This window comes from Hypanus sabinus, chromosome 28 (genome assembly GCF_030144855.1).
Source record: "Hypanus sabinus isolate sHypSab1 chromosome 28, sHypSab1.hap1, whole genome shotgun sequence".
NCBI lineage: Eukaryota > Metazoa > Chordata > Chondrichthyes > Myliobatiformes > Dasyatidae > Hypanus > Hypanus sabinus.
The window spans coordinates 16,754,923-16,775,296 of record NC_082733.1 but is presented as its reverse complement, the minus strand read 5'-3'; the positions used below and the strand labels follow the sequence as shown (position 1 = coordinate 16,775,296).

Sequence of the window (20,374 nt, the reverse complement as noted above, 5' to 3'; positions counted from 1 at the left end):
TTGAATAACTACTTTGGTTCTGTCTTCACTAAGGAGGACATAAATAATCTTCTGGAAATAATAGGGGACTGAGGGTCTAGTCAGATGGAGGAACCGAGGGAAAAACACGTTAGTAGGGAAGTGGTGTTAGGTAAATTGAAGGGATTAAAGGCAGATAAATCCCCAGGGCCAGATGGTCTGCATCCCAGAGTGCTTAAGGAAGTAGCCCAAGAAATAATGGATGCATTAGTGATAATTTTTAAAAACTCCTTAGATTCTGGATTAGTTCCTGAGGATCGGAGGGTGGCTAATGTAACCCCAATTTTTAAAAAAGGAGGGAGAGAGAAACCGGGGAATTATAGACCGGTTAGTCTGACATCAGTGGTGGGGAAAATGCTAGAGTCAGTTATCAAAGATGAGATAACAGCACATTTGGAAAGAGGTGAAATCATCGGACAAAGTCAGCATGGATTTGTGAAAGGAAAATCATGTCTGACGAATCTTACAGAATTTTTTGAGGATGTAACTAGTAGAGTGGATACGGGAGAACCAGTGGATGTGGTATATTTGGATTTTCAAAAGGCATTTGACAAGGTCCCACACAGGAGATTAGTGTGCAAACTTAAAGCACACGGTATTGGGGGTATGGTATTGATGGGGATAAAGAATTGGTTGGCAAACAGGAAGCAACGAGTGGGGGTAAACGGGACCTTTTCAGATTGGCAGGCAGTGACTAGTGGGGTACCACAAGGCTCAGTGCTGGGACCCCAGTTGTTTACAATATATATTAATGATTTAGACGAGGGAATTAAATACAGCATCTCCAAGTTTGCGGATGACACATAGCTGGGCGGTGGTGTTAATTGTGAGGAGGATGCTAAGAGAATGCAGGGTGACTTGGATAGGTTAGGTGAGTGGGCAAATTCATGGCAGATGCAATTTAATGTGAATAAGTGTGAGGTTATCCACTTTGGTTGCAAGAACAGGAAAACAGATTATTATCTGAATGGTGGCTGATTAGGAAAAGAGGTGGTGTAATGAGACTTGGGTGTCATTGTACACCAGTCATTGAAAGTGGACATGCGGTGAAAAAAGGCAGATGGTATGTTGGCATTCATAGCAAGAAGATTCGAGTACAGGAGCAGGGAGGTTCTACTGCAGTTGTACAAGGCCTTGGTGGGACCACAGCTGGAGTATAGTGTGCAGTTTTGGTCCCCTAATCTGAGGAAAGATATTCTTGCCATTGAGGGAGTACAAAGAAGGTTCACCAGATTGATTCCTGGGACGGCAGGACTTTCATATGAAAAAAGACTGGATCGACTAGGCTTATACTCGCTAGAATTTAGAAGATTGAGAGGGATCTTATTGAAACATAAAATTCTAAAGGGATCGGACAGGCTAGATGCAGGAAGTTTGTTTCCAATGTTGGGGGAGTCCAGACTGGGGTCACAGTTTAAGGATAAAGGGGAAGCCTTTTAGGACCAAGATGAGGAAAAACCTTCACAGAGAGAGTGGTGAATTTGTGGAATTCTCTGCCACAGGTAACAGTTGAGGCCAGTTCATTGGCTATATTTAAGAGGGAGTTAGATGTGGCCCTTGTGGCTAAAGGGATCAGTGGGTATGGAGAGAAAGCAGGTACAGGGTTCTAAGTTGGATGATCAGCCATGATCATACTGAATGGCGGTGCAGACTCGAAGGGCCAAATGGCCTACTCCTGCATCTGTTTTCTATGTTTCTAAACAGGTTCTGAAGTTATTTAAGTTCAGCGATGAACCAGAGGACACAAGGTTAAGTGTCTTCCATGTCCCATGTCCCCAGCAGCCAAGAGGCTCTCTAGTCACCGTCAAAAGGTAGAAAAAACAGGTAGCCATTGCAGTCAGCATCAAGGATCAAGCCCAGATACAATTGGGCATGAAGTGCAAAGATCTAAATTATTAAGATTGGTGAATCAATCCTCAAAAGTCATATCCAACCAACAGTAACACTTTTCTCTATCTACTGCACTCCCATCAGTCATACTCAATGTACCAGTCAGGATTCATGCCTCTCATTCAGGAACGCCACAGAAGCATGCTTTATACCCTCATATTACAACCTGCTAACTGCTAAACCATGAGAGCCACCTTACTCATCAGCTACCATCAGTATTGAACTCACTGGTAATTACTTTTCATTTGCAGAAACATGGGAAACAGGGTAGGACAGGTAGCAGGGGCAGACAAGAATGGGAAGGCTATGCCTTTATGCCTTAACCTTTCACGAGGAGATGGCTGTTATAGGCCGATAGCCAATAGCAAGTTTGGGACTGAAAGATGATGGCATTCTCCTACCCAATCTGCATCCTTTTGTCACGCTTTCTCCTGAAACAAAACCTTTCAGTCTGCACAGTGTGCCACATTCTTTCCCTTCTCCGGTTGCACCAAACAACCTTCACTTTTTTCCATTCACCGTTCAGATATTCAAGAACTGGTATTGGCAGGCAGTGGGGCAGTGATGACCACTGGTCAAGGTCATAGTTGGAGCCCCCAGCTCAGTCACTGAGATGCATGACATACTAGTCATCTCAGAGGAAGGACAAGCATATGGTTATATACCAAGCATCAGTGATGATGCAAAGGATTTGGACAAAACAAACCACTGTTTTTGCTGAAGAATAGGATGAGAGCTGCAATGTGCCAGGCCACTAAAGTAAAAGCAGAAAACACCAGAAATAGTCAGCATGTCAGATGGAAGAGAAGCAGAATTAACTTTGAGAGCAACAGCAAGTGTCAGGAAGGGAAAGACTATGCATTCCTACCAAGACTTTCAGCTGGTGAGCTTTCATCAGAACTGGAAAAGTGAGAAGACAAACATGTTCCAAGAAATTAACCACTGATGAATTTTTGTCTCAGACTTCCAGCATCTGTAGTATTTCTTCTGATTGATCACTGGGGAAGGTTGAAAGATATGCAGATTGAAATGCTTTGCGTATCACCCATCTGACACGATAAATTCTGTGTCAAACAACTGAATGGCTCCAGAATCAACTTGGCAGCAAGCTATGCACAGAACGAGGAGGTCATTGATTGAGTCAGAGTGGTGATCAGCTCCATTAGCACTGTGGACCCAACAGCTTTGCAGCATCTTGATGGCCACAGTATTTTTTGTATTATTTGCATTAGAAGCGGATGTCACCAATTGTCCTGGTGCTATAGTGGTAGCAGCTCAGAATGCTGAGATCATGCAACAGGGTTTGCTGTCTGCCACAACTGCTCAGCAATCTCTCTTCCAACAGATCATTAAGCTTGCACCTCCTAAGCATAGAACACAATACTCAGGAACTATGCAGCCTCTTCTCCTCTCTGCTGCCAACACTCTAGGCCTAGAACTGTCTTCACCCAATATTGTTGAACCTCAGGAATCCTCCACCCGCCACACTGGTTACCAAGGCAACACCGCAGAGAAGCAATAGTAAGAGGAAAGTGCTGAAGGTAACCAACCATTTTTGAAAGCGTGATGGTGTAATTTAATAAATATCGTTCTTGTATTTCTTTTGCGCATGCTACTTTGGTATGGTCAAGTTACAGGCTCAACAATAGTCTGTAAGCATGCAAGATGTGTCAGTGGTGGTGAATGGCGAAAGGGGTCTGTTTACCAATATCACACTCAGTTTGAGACAGACCAGCAAAAACCCTCTATATTAGCTCCTCCATGTGATCTAGCTCTCAACTATTGCATACAGAAGGTGGCAACCACAGTGGGTGCACCATATACTAGGCCATCAGCTATCCTGAACCAAAGTCCTGGAGGTATGTTCAAGAACAATTCAGATGACAGGAACAATTCTGTTCCAGCAAGGCATAGACTGCCACACGAGAACTTGGGTGGTCAGCATACCTTTCACTGGCCAGGTGTGGTGGGAAAGGCAGTAGAGTCAAATAACCCTAAACACCCAACAAGTGTTCCTTCGGCCATGCCTCAAGCACTTTTGGATATAGAATCTGACAGAAGGCATCACCTCTGCTGCAGAGTATCAGATTGCCTGGTTGTCCTTGTCTGATCACAAGCCAGCTGGACAGTCAAGTGAATGAAAAATCCCTTTTGTACTGGGATAGACCAGATCTACCATGCTGTACCCAGAAAGTAACATGCATGGAATCAATGGCATTCCGTCCAATGGAAAAGTTTCCAAATCACAGTAAACCCACAGGCTTACTCCACTTACTGATGAGTTTGTTTGTTTGTTGGTGGAATCTTTGTTGGAAGAGGTCCCTTAAAGAGTTTTTGCCATTCTGTCACCTCCCTCTAGTGGTCGGATGACCTGACAAAATAAAAAGCCTTCCCACAGAGAAAAAGACATGGTGAAAACTGCAGAACTGTAATTTTTTTTGTTTACGTAGAGCTTGCTAACAGTAAACAATGCTGTTCTGATAACTGGTGACATAAATGACACTTCATCCAGGATGTTCACAGAAGCAAGTGCTGCTTGCCTTTCATGGGATTCTGGGCTCAGTTGGATTTCATTGATTCCATCCTTTGCACATTGAGGCACTCTACGATTCCAGATGGCCGTAACTGGCACTTATTTTCTGTCTATGAAATATGGAGAGAATATGTGGAAAGTAAAGAACACTTTTTCACTGCAAGGGAGTTCATTATTTACTTTGCTTACATTTGTGGATACTCCTCCATCCAAGTTCTGGCAGGATCTACCCAAACCAGGAGGCAAGGCATTTAAAGAATTAGTTAAGCTAGCTAAACTTCTACAGTACAACAATATGGGTGTCAGAGTTAACATCAGATATGCCTCTTGGAAACTTCTTGGCAGATTGAGATGGGCTCCATAAATATGGTACAAATTTGGAGATGTTTCAAGATGACTTATTTATGGAATCCAGAATTTGCTTCTCTGAGGAAGGTTGCTTGGTGAGAAGGAAGTGAATTGGGCCAGGTACCGGATATATCCAGGCATTGGAAACAGTGGGTAAACACGTGCAAGATTCACAACATCACCCTGAGAAAGTATGGAGTGTGAACCTCACTTTGTAGTACCTTCAGAAAAAGAAGAACTATTTGAAGGAGAAGGGTTATTCGTGAAGCAGCACGTGACGTCAAGGTAATGAGTTGCAAATCAAAATTACTTTTGCCATATCGTCTTTGAAAAGACTGCCCTTACACAACACTAAATGAAGAAACCTTTCAAATATCTCAATTCCCAATGTGACTAGTGGCATTAAAGTTCACTGCCACAGTCAACTAGACAGCCACTGGAAATGTAGTCCTTCTGCTCTGAGGTTAGTGTTACTGCAGTAGGTGAGAATTCAGTGATGTGCAGATGCATCAAATGTTGCTCCTTAATGAATTTTATTCAGGCGTATTGCTCCCTGAACAGACTTCTGCTGAGAACCCTTCTTCCCCCCCCACTCCTCTTCCAGTCTTTGATCTCTGTCCTACCACAGAAAGTAGCTGAAGCCAAATCATTAAATATATCCAAGCAGGAATTAGATCCTGTTCTTGGGGCTTGAGGAATCTAGGGGTCTGGGGAAAAAGCTGGAACAGCTTAACAAATTTGAATGATCAGCCTTAATCATAGCAAATGGTAGAGCAGGCTGCAAGTGCCAAATAGCCTGCTCCTGTTCTTGTTTTCTATGTATACCTCTATGTATTTCTTCATTGATGTCTATCAATGCTCCCTTGTCTGAGATCAACTGGTCTGTGTGGAAGTCTTGAAGTAAGGAAAAACTCATTCAGCATCTGGCACTCTACTCCCTATGGACCTTTGCAGTAAAATACAGAAAGCGGCAAATAATCGTAGAATTGTCGCAACAGTCAGAAGAAATCACCCAGCAACTAACCTTGCGTTAGCTGATGATCCCTTTGGCGGGTGTCCTTCCTGCCACTGAATGAGTGCTTACACTGAGAAAGGACGAAGTGTTGAGTTACAAAATGTTAACACTGGTCAATGTCATGATCCGCTTGCTCTGCATTCATCCATCAGCCATTTAGTACGCATGCTAGCTAACATGTCTGCTAATATGGCATCCTGTACAATCTGCCCTCTGAATGCAGGCCAGTTGCAAATATTTTGGGGATCTGTGGGGTACTAGTGAACAGAAAAAAAGACAGTAACCATCACAATTGGACTAAGACTCCAGAAAAAAAACATACTAAAATTGCTTTAGGAAGTCAGCTATTTTGCATATTCAGTTAACACATGCATTCTGGACAATCGTTCTTACTCTGCAACAACAGCAAAATTAATGATGCATTTAGTACCTTTCAATGTACCCAGGGCGCTTGAAAAAATATTCCACCACATAAAATGCAGATGTTACGGATTTGCCAAAAGGGAGGGTATATCCCAGAGAGACATGAAAATTCAGATAACAATCCATAGCAAACAGTGTTTGTATCATTTCCATGAATCGAAATATCTCATAGGATAATGTGAATATCCTGAGACATAACTTAGCAATAGTTAGGTTCCTGCAAATTTAAATGTAATGATTTTCTCCACATATGCTGCAAATGCTGTACAAAGGTATTTTGATCAATCCTATTCCCAAAAGGTGATGTAATGAAGCATAGGCATGCCGAGGAGTTAATGTGAACTGATAGCAAAGGCTATGCTCTCTGTAATTAAAATAGACCACTGCAAGTGTATACTAGAAACATTCTAATTGCATATTTAAAGGCTATTCAACCTGCTGAATCCATGCTGACTCCAAGCAGAGCAATCCTATCAGTCCCAATCACTCTCATCTTATTTCCCTGCAACTCTTATTTTCTCCTATGCCCTTTCTGTATTCTTTTGCAATTTACTGGGGGCAATATACAGAAGCCAACTAAGCTATCAGCACCTCTTTAGGGTTGGGGGGGGTGGAGTGTAAATCCTGGAAGAAACCCACAGGGAGAACATAAAGAACTCCACGCAGACAGCACCAGAGATCAAGATCGTGTCTAGATCCCTGGAGCACAAAGCTGAGCCACAATGCTTCACGGTAGCATTATCATTTGCAGCATATCAGAGGCACATACAGTATGTGAATGAAATCTATGTGAACCACAGCTTTAAACATCTCCAATCTCGCAACAGCTTTTAGAAACACAATACACACTGGTATTCAATGGTGGAAGTAGACTACAAGAAAAATAATGCAGGGATATAAAATTAACTCTGAGCATGTGGTAGCATTTTTAATTCCTACTGTAATGGTTTTGCCAACTTCAATCAACACAACCTAAAGTGCAAGTAAGGAACAAAAAAAATAAAAGTGACCTAAAATGAGAGTCTATGGTTCCAATTTCTGATTGCACTTTCAAAACAAATCTTTCATGTTTTCTTTCCCTAAATGGATGTAGTGAGATCCAATGACTAAAATACTAGCATGTATCAGCTCACAGATATGTCACTCCCACTCAATAATCCCAATAATGGATTAGCTAAGCACCTATAAGGTTAGTTAAAGAAGTATAATTGGCAATAAACCCTGTTATTTTATGAAAATAGTGGCAATAACTTTTGAACATTTTAGGGCTGGCATCGTTTTCAAAGTAATATTTGCAGAGAGTTACAATGTACAAGAAAGGAATAAAAATCACAAGATAACCCCCCCCCCCCCATCAATAACAGTCCTCTGCTAATACTGAACAAGTTATATAAAGCCACGACAAAGATTGATTGTTGTGTGGGTCTAACCCATGGAATCCCATATGTAATCATTAATGCCATGTGTTGCTCTAGGTGACAGACATTCAAGTGAGTGGGAAAGGGAAGTCTGCCAGTCAGTGCAATTAGCTTCTGCAGGAAGAACGACGTGCCCAGGCCAGACTGGAATTTTCCTCCTCCAACTGTTCAGTTACAATCCACTTCGCTCTTCGCTGTTGACTTGAAAGCCTTGTATTAATTGTGTGCGCCATCTCTTTTGGCGGGACCCTGAAAGTCAGTAAGTTTTGTTTTCTTCAGCTGGCTCCAGTTTTTTTCCTGCTGCAGAACCACGTTTCTCACTGCCCTCCTGGATGCAATGGAGGAAGATATACTCTGAATGGTGGGTAAATTAACAGATTTAGAGGCCTAAATCCGAACAACACAGAAATTTTTTTTTCTCGCAATGGCTGGTAAATCTCTGTACCAGAGGGGTTCTGGAGGATAGGACTTTGTAGGTACAGTACTGTGCATATATATACTTGGGGTGCCCAAGACTTTTGCACGGTACTGTGGTTGTCAACATGGAGCAGAGAGGGAGTTTGTAAATCTAACAGAAGCAAAGGATGTTGGGAATGGTGAGGGTGGTGGGATGAGTGACAACAGAGAAGGAGTGCTAGGAGTGGGGAGGAGGGGTACGGCAAGGGTGCAGACACAACCAGCCCTTAGACACTCCGGAAGGGCACTTGATTCCAAACAATTGGTTTATTCGTCATTACAGAATGTCACTCTGGTGCTTCCCACTCCCTCCCCTTTCCCAACCATGATTCCCCTCACTGTGCCCCCTTCCCACTCTCAGTCCACAATAGAGACACATATCAGTATCAGGTTTATCATTAATCACATATGTCATGACTTTTTTGTGGCAGCAGTATAATGCAATTGATAAAATTAATACAGTTCTGTGTTTAAGACTTAGGCATCCTAGCTATATATATGTGTCTAATTCTTTTGCACAGTACTGTATTTAAAGTTCAAAGTACATATATGTCACCGTACAATACGCTGAGATTCATTTTCTTGTGGGCATACTCAATAAATCCAACAACAATAAGAGAATCAATAAATGACCGCAGCAACAGGGCGGCAACCATTGTGCAAACAACAAACTGTGCATTGCAAATAATAATAATAAAAAACAAATAAGCAATAAATATCCAGAACATATGATAAAGTGTCCTCGAAAGTGGGTTGTGGGAACAGTTGAGTGACGGGGGCAAGTGAAGTTATCCCCGTTTGGTAACTGTTCCTGAACCTGGTGGTTTGAGTCCCGAGGCTCCTGTACCTTCTTCCCGATGGCAGCAGTGAAAAGAGAGCATGACCTGGTTGGTGGGGTCCCTTAAGATTGATGCTGCTTTCCTGCTCTGTGTCGATGTACTCAATGGAGGGAGGACTTTACCTGTGATGGACTGGGCTGTATCCACTATTTTATATAGGATTTTCCATTCAAAAGCATTGGTGTCTCCATGCTAGGCTGTGATGCAGCCAGTCAATATACTCTCCAACGCACATCTGTAGACGTTTGTCACAGTATTAGCTGTAATGCCAAATCTCTCAAACTTCTAAGGAAATAGAGGCACTGCCATGCTCTCTTTGTAATTGCACTTATGTGCTGGGCCCAGGACAAGTCTTCAGAAATGAGAACACCAAGGAAAGAGGAGGTAGTCAACTTTCTTGAAAGCTTGGGTAATTTAAGCTTATGGCAAACCATCACAGGAGGGGAACTGAGTCCTGGGACAGACTAGTTACCATCTTACTGAATAGCAGGGCAGTCTAGAAGGCCAGTGACTATCCATGCACCTGTTTCCTGAAGAGGATTGAGGGGTTCCCAACCTAGGCTGCATGGAACACTCAGTTAGTGTCATAAAAAAGGTTGGGAACTCCTGTAAGGATTAGATCCTGATGCATAGACTTGTAAGATCCCAGATAGAAATGGTACTTTGGACAATGGATGTACAAAGTTGTGAAAATGGGCGTCCCTGTAGTGGCTTATTGGCTAAAATATAATGGCATGGATACATTTCCTTTCAATAATCTGATGGATATGTTATTTCTTCCTTAATACGAGAAAAACCTCACTTTATTGATACTGCACAGCAAGATCATAGTTTTAAGCTTTACATCCTATTGTATACAACACATAGGATGGATTGTATATATACTTTGTGCCTTTCTCTCCCTTGGCAGTGATTTTGCAGATGCAAGGGACTGTTAATGAATAATTTGAATTACTTATTCATGAAATGTATATATCCACCCCAGTGTTTTCTGAACTTTAAACAGTATAAGTTTTGCTGTATTCAGAAATTCTAATTCTAATTAGTTCTTTAATAAAAATGTATCCACCATCAGCAATTTAACAGAAAAATGCAGAAGTCATCATTGGCTATTTTGAAGCACAATAATGGTTGAAAGATTAGTTGTTGGGAAGAGTCAAATCTCTTAGAGGATATGGTTAAGTCTATTAAAAGGCAATATGAATTAACATTTCTCATGGCCATTTAGAATGAAGGATTACCCAAATCACTCATATTAATAAGTGCTAACATGAGATATCTTAATTTACTGTATAGTACAGTAAAATATTTACAATATAAAGTTCTGGCCATACATGCAACCCTTAGAACACCAAAGGCACTATTTGAAACAATTCCAAACAATTTTCATTAAAAAAAATTTGGACAAGCTGATTCCAGAAAAGATTTATTATTATATTTCTTTTTAAAGAGGAAGGCATTCAGCATTTCTCGTCCATACCAGCTATCAAAATAATCTTATCTATCTTTTCTCCCTCATTTATTTTTCCCGTGTAGCTTACTTTACACCCCCCCCCACCCCACACTTGTCCATTAACACCCGCTGATTTCCTCAAACACCTGTACCAATGGCAGAATAGGTGCTTTTGAGACATGGAAGGAAAATGCAGCACCCAGGGAAATGAACACAGTCACAGGGCAAACCTGCAGACTCCACAGACTGTACAAGATACCTAAATTGATAAAGGGTCCTTAGAACTCCAAGACAATCATTCTACCTGCAATGTCACTGTGGTAGCCCTTTGGAATTTTAAGAGTGAATTTCACTCAAAAGATGAAAGGGAGAGGGCATATTTAATGAAATGTCCATTTGTGCTATGTACGTCATATAGAGAACCGAGTGTCAATTCCTCGCTTCAATTTAACCTGATGCTGAAACAACATTCTTTGCAGGAAGCAGATCTACTGCATATGAAAAGTCAAGGCTCTGCTATTCTTAGTTGTTAATAAAGAATAACTGTTAAGAAGAAAACAGTCACAGGCAAACTGTTACAAGCAATTAACTCATTGTGGTGAAAGGTGTTAAGGTTGTTAGTTCATGATTGGCGATATTGTAAAAAGGGAGAAATTGTCCTCATTCAGACAAAATTCCTGGTGTATTTCCTTAAACACAAGGTATACTTTGCTACCATAGTTAAGGGTACTATGATCATAAAGGTGACCATAAAGAGTCTGGCATGCTCTGCCATTGTCTAGAAAGAAGGAAAGAGTGTTGACAGCCACTGTATCCAGCTAAAAACTACCCGGATGTTCTCACTCTTTAACTACCTGATCATCATGCAGCCAGGGCAACCTAATGGGGAAAAAATCTCCTCCAACTTCATACTTACTGTTTAGTCATGGATAATTTCAAATGTAAATAAAGTTGCCAGACTTTTTTAAAAAAGAACAAAAAGATGCCCAAATTCCATAACAATAGACCCTCGAATGCAGGAGCCTCGTTCAGATAATGTCTGTATACCATCTGGACTGGCTGCTCTTGGCCATGTTGTAACAATTTTAAAGTAATCACCATACAGACCAGACACAAAGTTCCATAAAGAATGACTAAAAGTCTTGCCTTTTTATGATTTTTAACAATAGAGACATTCAATCCATCATAATGTATGTAACTCTCCTCAGAGTTTACGCAAGTTTCCATTCACTGCAGATACTTGGAGAATGTATAGAGTTCGATAAGCAATACTGTCTATGTAACAAACTTCTAAAGATGGGCAAACTGAAATATTTAACCCTTTTAAACAACTAATATACTTAAGTATACTGTAAATCTCTGACTCTGGTATGGAATGTCATGAACTTTCACTTCTGAGATGGTTCTTTGTCAGGAATTGCTCGATCTCTGTAGCTTTCCACTGCATCTTTCACCCAGTCTACCGGTGAGGATCCCATGCCTTCGTTGTGCAGTATCTTATCGTAATCAATCTTAGTTGCCAGAGGAAGACAGTGATTTCCTTGTACTCCAGTTCACAGGAGACGTAGTTTAGCCATAAACGTGGATAAAAGAGGAAATGGTACCAAGACTAAGGGTCCCTTTAGAACTGAGATGATTGCATGGTGATCTTCAGTTACAGCACTGAGGTGATCTTTACCCCAGTTGCAACAATTGAGTATCTTAGACGGGCAGCTCCAAACTACCCTCGAGCCCCTGTGAAGACCGGTCACTCACCTAAACTCATTGATGGGACCTCGGAGAAATAACCCTGCCACTGGTGAGAACTCAATGGGGATAACTTGCAAACTAATTTTCTACTGGATTTGGTGCTCCAGCTACATTGGAGAGGCAGTTTTTCAGTACTGATTAATTCATGAACGAGGCATTAAACTCTAGCGCTTTTGAGGCCCATTGGGACTGAAATTCTAAAAAAATGCAATTCATACAATTTTGAAAATTCATTCCAGACCCTCCGTGCGTGTGACGCACATATGATTGGAGATGCTCAGATGTGTGGGGTGATGACAAGTGTTTGTGCAGTGGAGGCCTGCAAACAGCATGGCTCCATCGCACAGGAACACCCCCAACTAGAAAGCTGAGGCCTGCGTTAGCATTAATTGGAGAGTTCCAGCTGTACACTGATCTGCTGGCAGAAAGATCCTCTAAGTATTTTGTGTGGCATTCATTTCTCCTGTTTGCTGTTGATGTCACAATGGCCCCCATTTATGTCCTCCTTACCACTGGTTCCAGCTCAGCTGCTCACATGATCAACTTTCTTTCCTCCCATTGTGACACCTCTTGACCTTGTCCCCATGAGCTACTTGTGTTGGCCCAGTCCTGGTCTTCTTACAGTCATTGCTTAGATCCAGTGGTATGTGGCCCACCTGATTTCTGTGTTTTTCTCTGTAAATTTCTTAAAGAGTTTGACGGATGCAGAGAGGGTGTTTATGGAGAGGAATCTATGACTGGGCAAATAATTTTAAAATAAGAACAAAGCTGTTTAGGACTGAGATGAGGGAAAATGTTTGGGGCTACCAGTGCGGAGTTTCCACAATCTCCCTATAACTCAGTTTCCCCTAGGCACTCTGTTTTTCCTTCTGCATGCCAATAACCTACTGGTTGGCAGGTTAATTAAAAACTAAAAGTTTAACAAGTAGGTGGAAGAAGCAGAAGAGAGAGAATGGGTTACTGTTAAGTAAATAGAGGCAGCTGGTGTAGACTGCACCGGGCCAACATGATAGTGTAGTGGTTAGCACAATGCTTTACAGTAAAGGCAACCCAGGTTCAATTCCCTCCACTACCCGTAAGGAGTTTGTACCTTCTCCCCGTGACCACATGTGATTCTTCCAGGTGCTCCTGTTTCCTTACACAGTCCAAAGATATACCAGCTGGTAGGATAATTGATGATTGTAAATTGTCCTGTGATTAGGCTAGGATTAATTTGGGGGATCGCTAGGTGGCATGACTCAAAGCGCCAGAAGAGCCTATTCCACGCCTTATGTCAATAAAATAAAAATAAAAATCAACTGGCCTCTATATTATATAAAAAAACACAAGAACAAATTTCTTCACTCATGGAATTCTCTACCCTGGAGGCATTGGAGACTTGGACATTGTGTTCATTCAAGGCACTGATCAATAGATGTCCAGACAGTAAGGGAATCACAAGACATAGGCACCACATAGAAAAATGGAGTTAAGGGAGTAGATCAGCCGTGATCTTAAAGAACCGCACAGGTTTGAAGGGCCCAAAGGCCTACTTCTATGTCTTCTTACACTTAGCCAGAGAAGAAAGCTCTCTCTGCACATGCCCAATTCAAGGCCATATCTGTCACTCGGAATGCCTTGAATATTCATGACAGGGCACTGTATGCCAAAAAGGAACAAGCTTCCATGCTGTGTGCCTTTAACATGACTTTCGAGCCAACAGAGAATTTCTAGGCTACTTTGCATTGGTATAGGGTTAAATGGGGTGTGCCCATGTGGGAGAGTGTGTGCACATTATATAAGGCAAACAAAAATGTGACATAAACATGACAAGCTCTGCAGATGCTAGAAATCCAAAGCAACACACACAAAATGCTGGAGGAACTCAGCAGGCCAGGCAACATCTATGGAATTGAATAAACAGTCGACGGTTCAGGCCAGGACCCTTTATCAGGCCTGGATAGGAAGGGGAAAGATGCCAGAATAAAAAGGTTGGGAAACGGGAAGGAGGACAGGTGAAGCTGGGTGGGTAGGAAAGGTAAAGGCCTGGAGAGGAAGGAATCGGAGAGGAGAGTGGAGAAGGAGGAGGAGGAGGAGAAGGAAGGGACCTAGTGACTTGTTTTGATTTTGCTTTGCAGATTAAGTATTCACACATTATCAGACACCAGCCAGATAAATACAAACTAACAGGATTCTAATACAACATCTGCACTTGATAGAAGGAAGGATGTAATAGTTAATATAACAGAGCTGTCTTCTTGCTTGGAATGAGAGTCATGATGTTCCATCTCCACTCTGGGCCACTTTGAACACATGGGCAAGTTTCCATTACTGACCTACCTCTTGGCCAGGCCTCGGATTGGTTGCCAACTTTGCCTGGAGCTTTTGTTAGACGTGAAGTGTCTCTTCCAACTGCCTTACCCATCATCGTATGTACTGCCCATTGCACTTTACATATAAAAATATTGGAAAATCTTCAATAACAATTTTATTTCAAACTTCTAATTATGTTTTCCTTGTTTTTTTTAAAAAACAGCAATGCCCAAAAAATTAATCCTCAATGACTCTGGTGCAAACCTCGAGGGCTGGCAGCCCTATCCAAGTATCAATAAATCAGTAGGGAACAGGGCTTACTGGCTGCTGCTGATGAACAGAAGCCAGGAACCATACAGCCTGAAGAAAGAGTATTTATCAAAGATTGAGCAGTTGTCTGGAATATCTTCAGCCTGGCCCTGATCTACAGCCGCCCTGACACCAGCTATTGGATCAGAGTTCTTCAAGTGCCTTGGCACTAGGGGCAGAGATAAGTTGACTTAAAAACAGAGAGTGCCAGGAAATTCAGGGTGTGCACTGAGGTGAGACTAGATGTAGCCTTTTCACCATGCCTGAGGAATGCCACAATGAACGATCCCTCCCACTCCTGAACCTATACTGGCAATACAAAGGAATTTCAATATATTCACACTCACTGCTAAAACAGGAGATGTGTAACATTATGACCAATGTTACTGAAGTGTTGCCACATCCCAGCCAATATTGCAAACACATTTTACAACAATTATTGCATCATTTCCCATTATATTGATTGATGTATTTGTGCTTTCAGAACAAGATAGTTCTCAAGAGAAAACCTTAAGTGCACATAATGGGTCTGAACTGCTTAGACTGTAAACATATATCCAATTTTAAATTTAAATATGCACTGAAAAAATTAAATTTGGATTATAGTTTGTAATACAAAGCAAACTATATGTATACTATGAAATATCAGTGCAGGGATGAGAGACTCTTTCAGATACATAAATGTAATGACTAATAAATAGAACATTATAATTCCAGTAGTTAGTGGTAATTTAAAAAAAATACAATTCAGCTTTGTAAACACTTTATAAACCAAGGCCAAGGTTTCTTCCAGTTGTTATCAACTACTTAAAAATACTGTAGCAACTTGACATCTAAACCACTGCATTGTACAGACATTCACCTGTCGCATGTTCATTTTTTTAAAAAACATGGGAGGTTAGAGTGGCCAATTAATTTTCTGCAATAGACTTTCAGATTAAAGAAGCTGGGTTCTGAGCTCAAGCAATGCGTTACAATTTTCAGCGTTTCACAAATTTGGAATAATTTTGATTGCAACCTCAACTCACGTTGTAACAGCAAGCCAGTTTAAAGGGTGTAAATTGGGACGTAAAGGACTTCATCAAAAGTTAACACTTTCATCTAAAGCTCTAAAGCTCTGTTAAAAGAATTTCTTGTGTATATTAACCCTATTTAGGGAGATTATTCATTTGTATTTCATGACAAATACAATCATAAACACAACAAAAATCTGCAGATGCTGGAAATCCAAAGCAACACATTCAAAATGCTGGAGGGACTCAGCAGGCCAGGCAGCATCCATGGAAAAGAATGGACAGTTGACATTTCAGGCTGAGACAATTCTTCAGATGCTTTGTTATTTTAGCTTTCCTTGTAATAGCTTTGAAATACACACTTACATAAAGTTCGGTACAATGGCAGAAAACAAAATATTCAGAGTAAATTCAAACTCTGAAAATTGAAATTCACAGCAAAAAAAAACATTCAAACCACAAATCTGACATTACTCAGTATTAAGAAACATGTAAAACAAGCACTTATGGAATAGTTAGTCATTTCTAGCTCCCCCATGACTGAATTATTAAAAACAAGGGGTATAATTTTAAGTTGTGAGTTAGGAGTTTAAAGGGTATATTAGGGATAAGTTTTTGCCCCACATGGTTTATATCTGGAAAATTTTTCCTAGAAGAGGTCATAGAATCAGACACAAATACTATGTTTCAAAAGCATTTCATAAGCACATAACTAAGCAAAGCAAACATGGTTCTAAGGCAAGCAAATGGGATGAGTGTAGAAGGGGTTGAACATGGTGGGCCGAAGGGCCTGTTTCCCTTCTGACTATGCCGATGAAAAACAGACATAACATCTATTGTATCTGGTTTCAACATATTTTATGTCACACTATAATAGCTCCTGTTATGCATAAAAAAGTTTGCAAGAATTCATTAGAGCGTTGGTAGGTGCAGTTTACACCTCTGATCTAGCTTAAACCTCAAACCAATTCAGAGGCACAAATGCCTTTGAATAGAAAATTACCAGATACTACATGGCATGTGCTTGTGCAGCCTTAAGTCATTGCAGCAGGTTACAGAATCTAAGCCGAGATTCTGAAGCAGAGGCTACAGTGTGACTGGTTAAAGGAATGGAAGAAACATCACCAAGATGTTGTTAAAAAAAAAATCACTGTAGTGTAACCACATCTATGAGGCAGGTTAGAGGAGATTTACACAACATGTGGGCATGATGGGTCTTCACGCTTCTAACACCGCAGTCAAAATGTGCTCTATTACGTTGCCCATATTACCTTAAGTACAAAGTCACCTTAAAGGATGCCTAATGGAACCAGGTTGGGTAGCCGGAGAGTTAAAATATCTGGAAATATTCTGAGGTATATGTTCATAAGCTAACACAAGAATTATTACATGCATTTTCGCAAGCCACTATACATTCTTGAGAGTGCAGACGTTATTTCTTCTCATTCCTACTTAGGCTAAGTTCATCTAGTCAAAAATTCATTCATTTATTGACTTTGGTTTTAAGAAAGTTTTATGTCGATACGTTTCACTGTTAGTGCCTTAGGATATAACTGGAGCAAGGTACCTCAGTTGATAAAAGTTAAAACAACGCTACAAAACAAAGAAACGTAACTTTTCCTCAGATATATACACATCAAACTTAACTATGTATTATGTGATTTGCCACGGTAAGTAGTGGCCTGGGGTACACAACCAAGGAAATCCACATCACTGACAAGAACAATCAGGGTGACTACAAAGAGAATCATATGGTCTTGAGAGTAACAACAAGAATCAAACAGGCAAAGAAACCTGTAAATGCACATCTGATGATGACTTTAAGAAATAATCTTCAAGGTTAGGATGAAACTTTCAAAATAAATTACCAATTCCCATAACAAGCGTTATCCCAATAGACAAGGAATACAAATGATTTATGAATTACATCCTATATTGTAAAATTTTAAATCAATTTATGTATTCTTTTTTAATGCATTTATTATAAAATATGGAATTGTAGACAATGGATGTAGGCTCATAATCTTATAATTTTAAAGTATTTTAAAATCATGTTTTTCCTCTTCTTGTGATACTATGTCCCTTTGCTGAGACGACATATAAATTACCAAGTGTTTTTTTTTCCCACTTATCCAAATAATCCTCAAATTGCAAAGAGTTTGTGCCTGAAAGTGAGACCTACAGGGAAATTCAACTGATGCTAAATTATGTGTAGCATGCTGGGAGCGCTCTCTATTTAGTTTTGTATGTATTCACTTTCTTGTTCAGAATTTTGCTTCGTTACCAAATTTCAATTTCAGTGCAAGACTGTGTCTGTGCAAATGTCACTTTTGTAGGTAATTGGCTTTTTATTCACAGCTCATGTTTAAAACCACACAAAATATTCTATCCTTTCTTAAAGCCTGTGATCCTTTTTAAAGTAACTTTGATCATGGTTCAAACTACAGTCTATAGCCAGCCTCAATCGTCAGTTACCCTGTTAGCCTTTGCTTTTCAGCTATTTAACAGTTAATATATTAGATAAAGCATAGATAAAGGGTTTGAGGAAATCAGATAGATGCGAGGAAGAATTTTATTTGTAGTTCATTAAAATGAATGTGATAAAGGGCATTTTGAAATCATGATTTCCACAAAAAGTCATTTTTTGGCATTAAAGATTTTCAACACTTGAGAAAATATTCTATTTGGAAAGAATAGCATCCTAATTGTTTTACTGAGTTTTGAAATGATACCAGTTCGTAAATGTGGAATTTCTTGCTATTTAATCCATGTTACTGCAGTCTGTGTATGGGAGTATTCTAACAGATTGCTCCAGTTTCATCATTTTCTAACATGCTAATTGGCAAGTATGCAGTAAAGAGATACCAGTATAGAAGCCTACAGAAATACACTCCACAATGTATTAAAGGGATTAACTGAGAGCAACTCTCGCCATCAATTTCTGCAAAAATGCCTGAGTATAAAGTAGACAATATCATTTAATAAGATTCAGCCACAGGGCTTCTTGCACCTAAACTTTCGAAAACAAATTCACATCTGTAATAGCACGTTTTGGCCTAGCTGAGATCCATTTACTTAAGTAGGACCGTAAAACTATGCATATTAAATTAAATAAGACCTGCAGGTAGAACAGATGCAACTGTTTTGACGGAACAGATGGCGGTTCAAAGTTGCGCGTAAAAAAGGTTTAACACTTTTAGCTCGACCTGCATTTTTTCCATAACTAAAAAGGCAAGGCGACTTTTAAGAGGTTTTTTTCCTCCCTCAACGCAATTAAAACTTGGAGCTGCCAGCCAAAAGTTAATCTCTCCGAATCCAACACCTTAAGCGCGTAACGACAGTTAAGCGTGGAGTCGGACTGGTTAATCTGCTGTATTTTACTGGAGTTAATGGTTATGATTCTGAAAGGAACCCTTTACCCAGATCATGAGATGGAGGGAAAATGGCGATAACTATCAAAAGGAGCAAATAAATGTTCAAGACACGTGATGGAAGTCTTAAATAACCCCACACTATCAAACCCACTGTGCATCCTACAGAAGTGGCAACGTGCAAATCAGCAAGTTGTCACCTGCGTCTTGTACAGTAGCGTGTTGCTGCCACTATAAAGGTTTAAAAGCGACTGCCTAGCAAGAGGCAATCACACTGTGGCAGCGCTGTGGTCACAATGAAGAGTAGTAAATGGGAAAAACATGTTACTACACAGCACATCAGAAAGTTAGCTGGGAGCTATGTGCTGATTAATATCAGATCCGTCTTCCCAGACTCTTGATGATCTTGTCACATCTGGCTGACAAATCCTTACAAGCTCATTCAAAGCCAGAAACAGCGCTCCGTACTGCAGGACAGGCTCACGGTTAACAGCAGCAAGCGCATTCTGATGCGCTATCATGAAACTAATGAAGCTGGCTGCTCCGGCAAGCCGCGAAAAAAAAATACACATACACAAAGAAACAACATCTTGCCCCACAGGCCTTCCGCACAAATGAAAGCAGGACAAACAGTTAACTTGCTGCGTTGAGCAGAGACACACAGCCCCAAAGAAAACCCTGTACTGGTACAGAATACCAACCCCAAGTCTCCACCGATTCCAACTGCAGACTTATTAGTAATTATTTTTATCTCTGCATTTTAATTAAGCAGGCAATTCACTTCACACGCGCGCACACACAGCGGGCTCTCAGACCCAGACAGCTAATGTTTAATGGTCAGCCGTCCTGTTTAAGTTATCTTAAGCAAGAATCAATTTAACGTAATGTTCTTTTCGAAAGCCAGCAAGGACTTCGCCCGCAACTTCCAGTACTCCCGGCGCTGTTATAACCCACTTCTCACGAACAAGAGTTCCAGCAGATTACTTACCTCCGACATTGTCAGCGACGATCAATCCTCTCACCTACCAAGCAGTTTCCCATACCGCGCTGATTTAAAGAGATTTGCATTAGTTCAGCCGGTCTGTACAAGTAGCCAGCGACGTGTCCTTCTGGTGTCTCAACCTCAGTTTTGTTTCTATTTCTCTCCCCCCCCCCCCTCCGATACCTCACGGGATGGAATGAGATCCTCCCACTCGGTGCGCTCCGGAGTTGGGAGGCAGGATCTCCTGCTCACCTCCAGAGCAAAC

At 40.8% G+C, this 20,374-nt stretch overlaps 1 protein-coding gene across 6 annotated transcripts in view; it reads right to left on the bottom strand.

The window, feature by feature from the left end:
• Positions 1-20,374, bottom strand: part of LOC132382451 (zinc finger protein basonuclin-2-like) — a 318,584-nt gene that overhangs the window by 102,326 nt on the left and 195,884 nt on the right. The window contains exon 1 of one of the 6 annotated variants that reach the window (XM_059952658.1): positions 20,116-20,328. The exons of the other annotated variants lie outside the window; for them this stretch is intronic. Within the exon in view, the coding sequence (XP_059808641.1) occupies positions 20,116-20,124 (9 nt within the window). The 5' untranslated portion in view covers positions 20,125-20,328. Of the gene's footprint in view, positions 1-20,115; positions 20,329-20,374 lie in introns of those variants that run through there. 6 annotated transcript variants of the gene reach the window in all.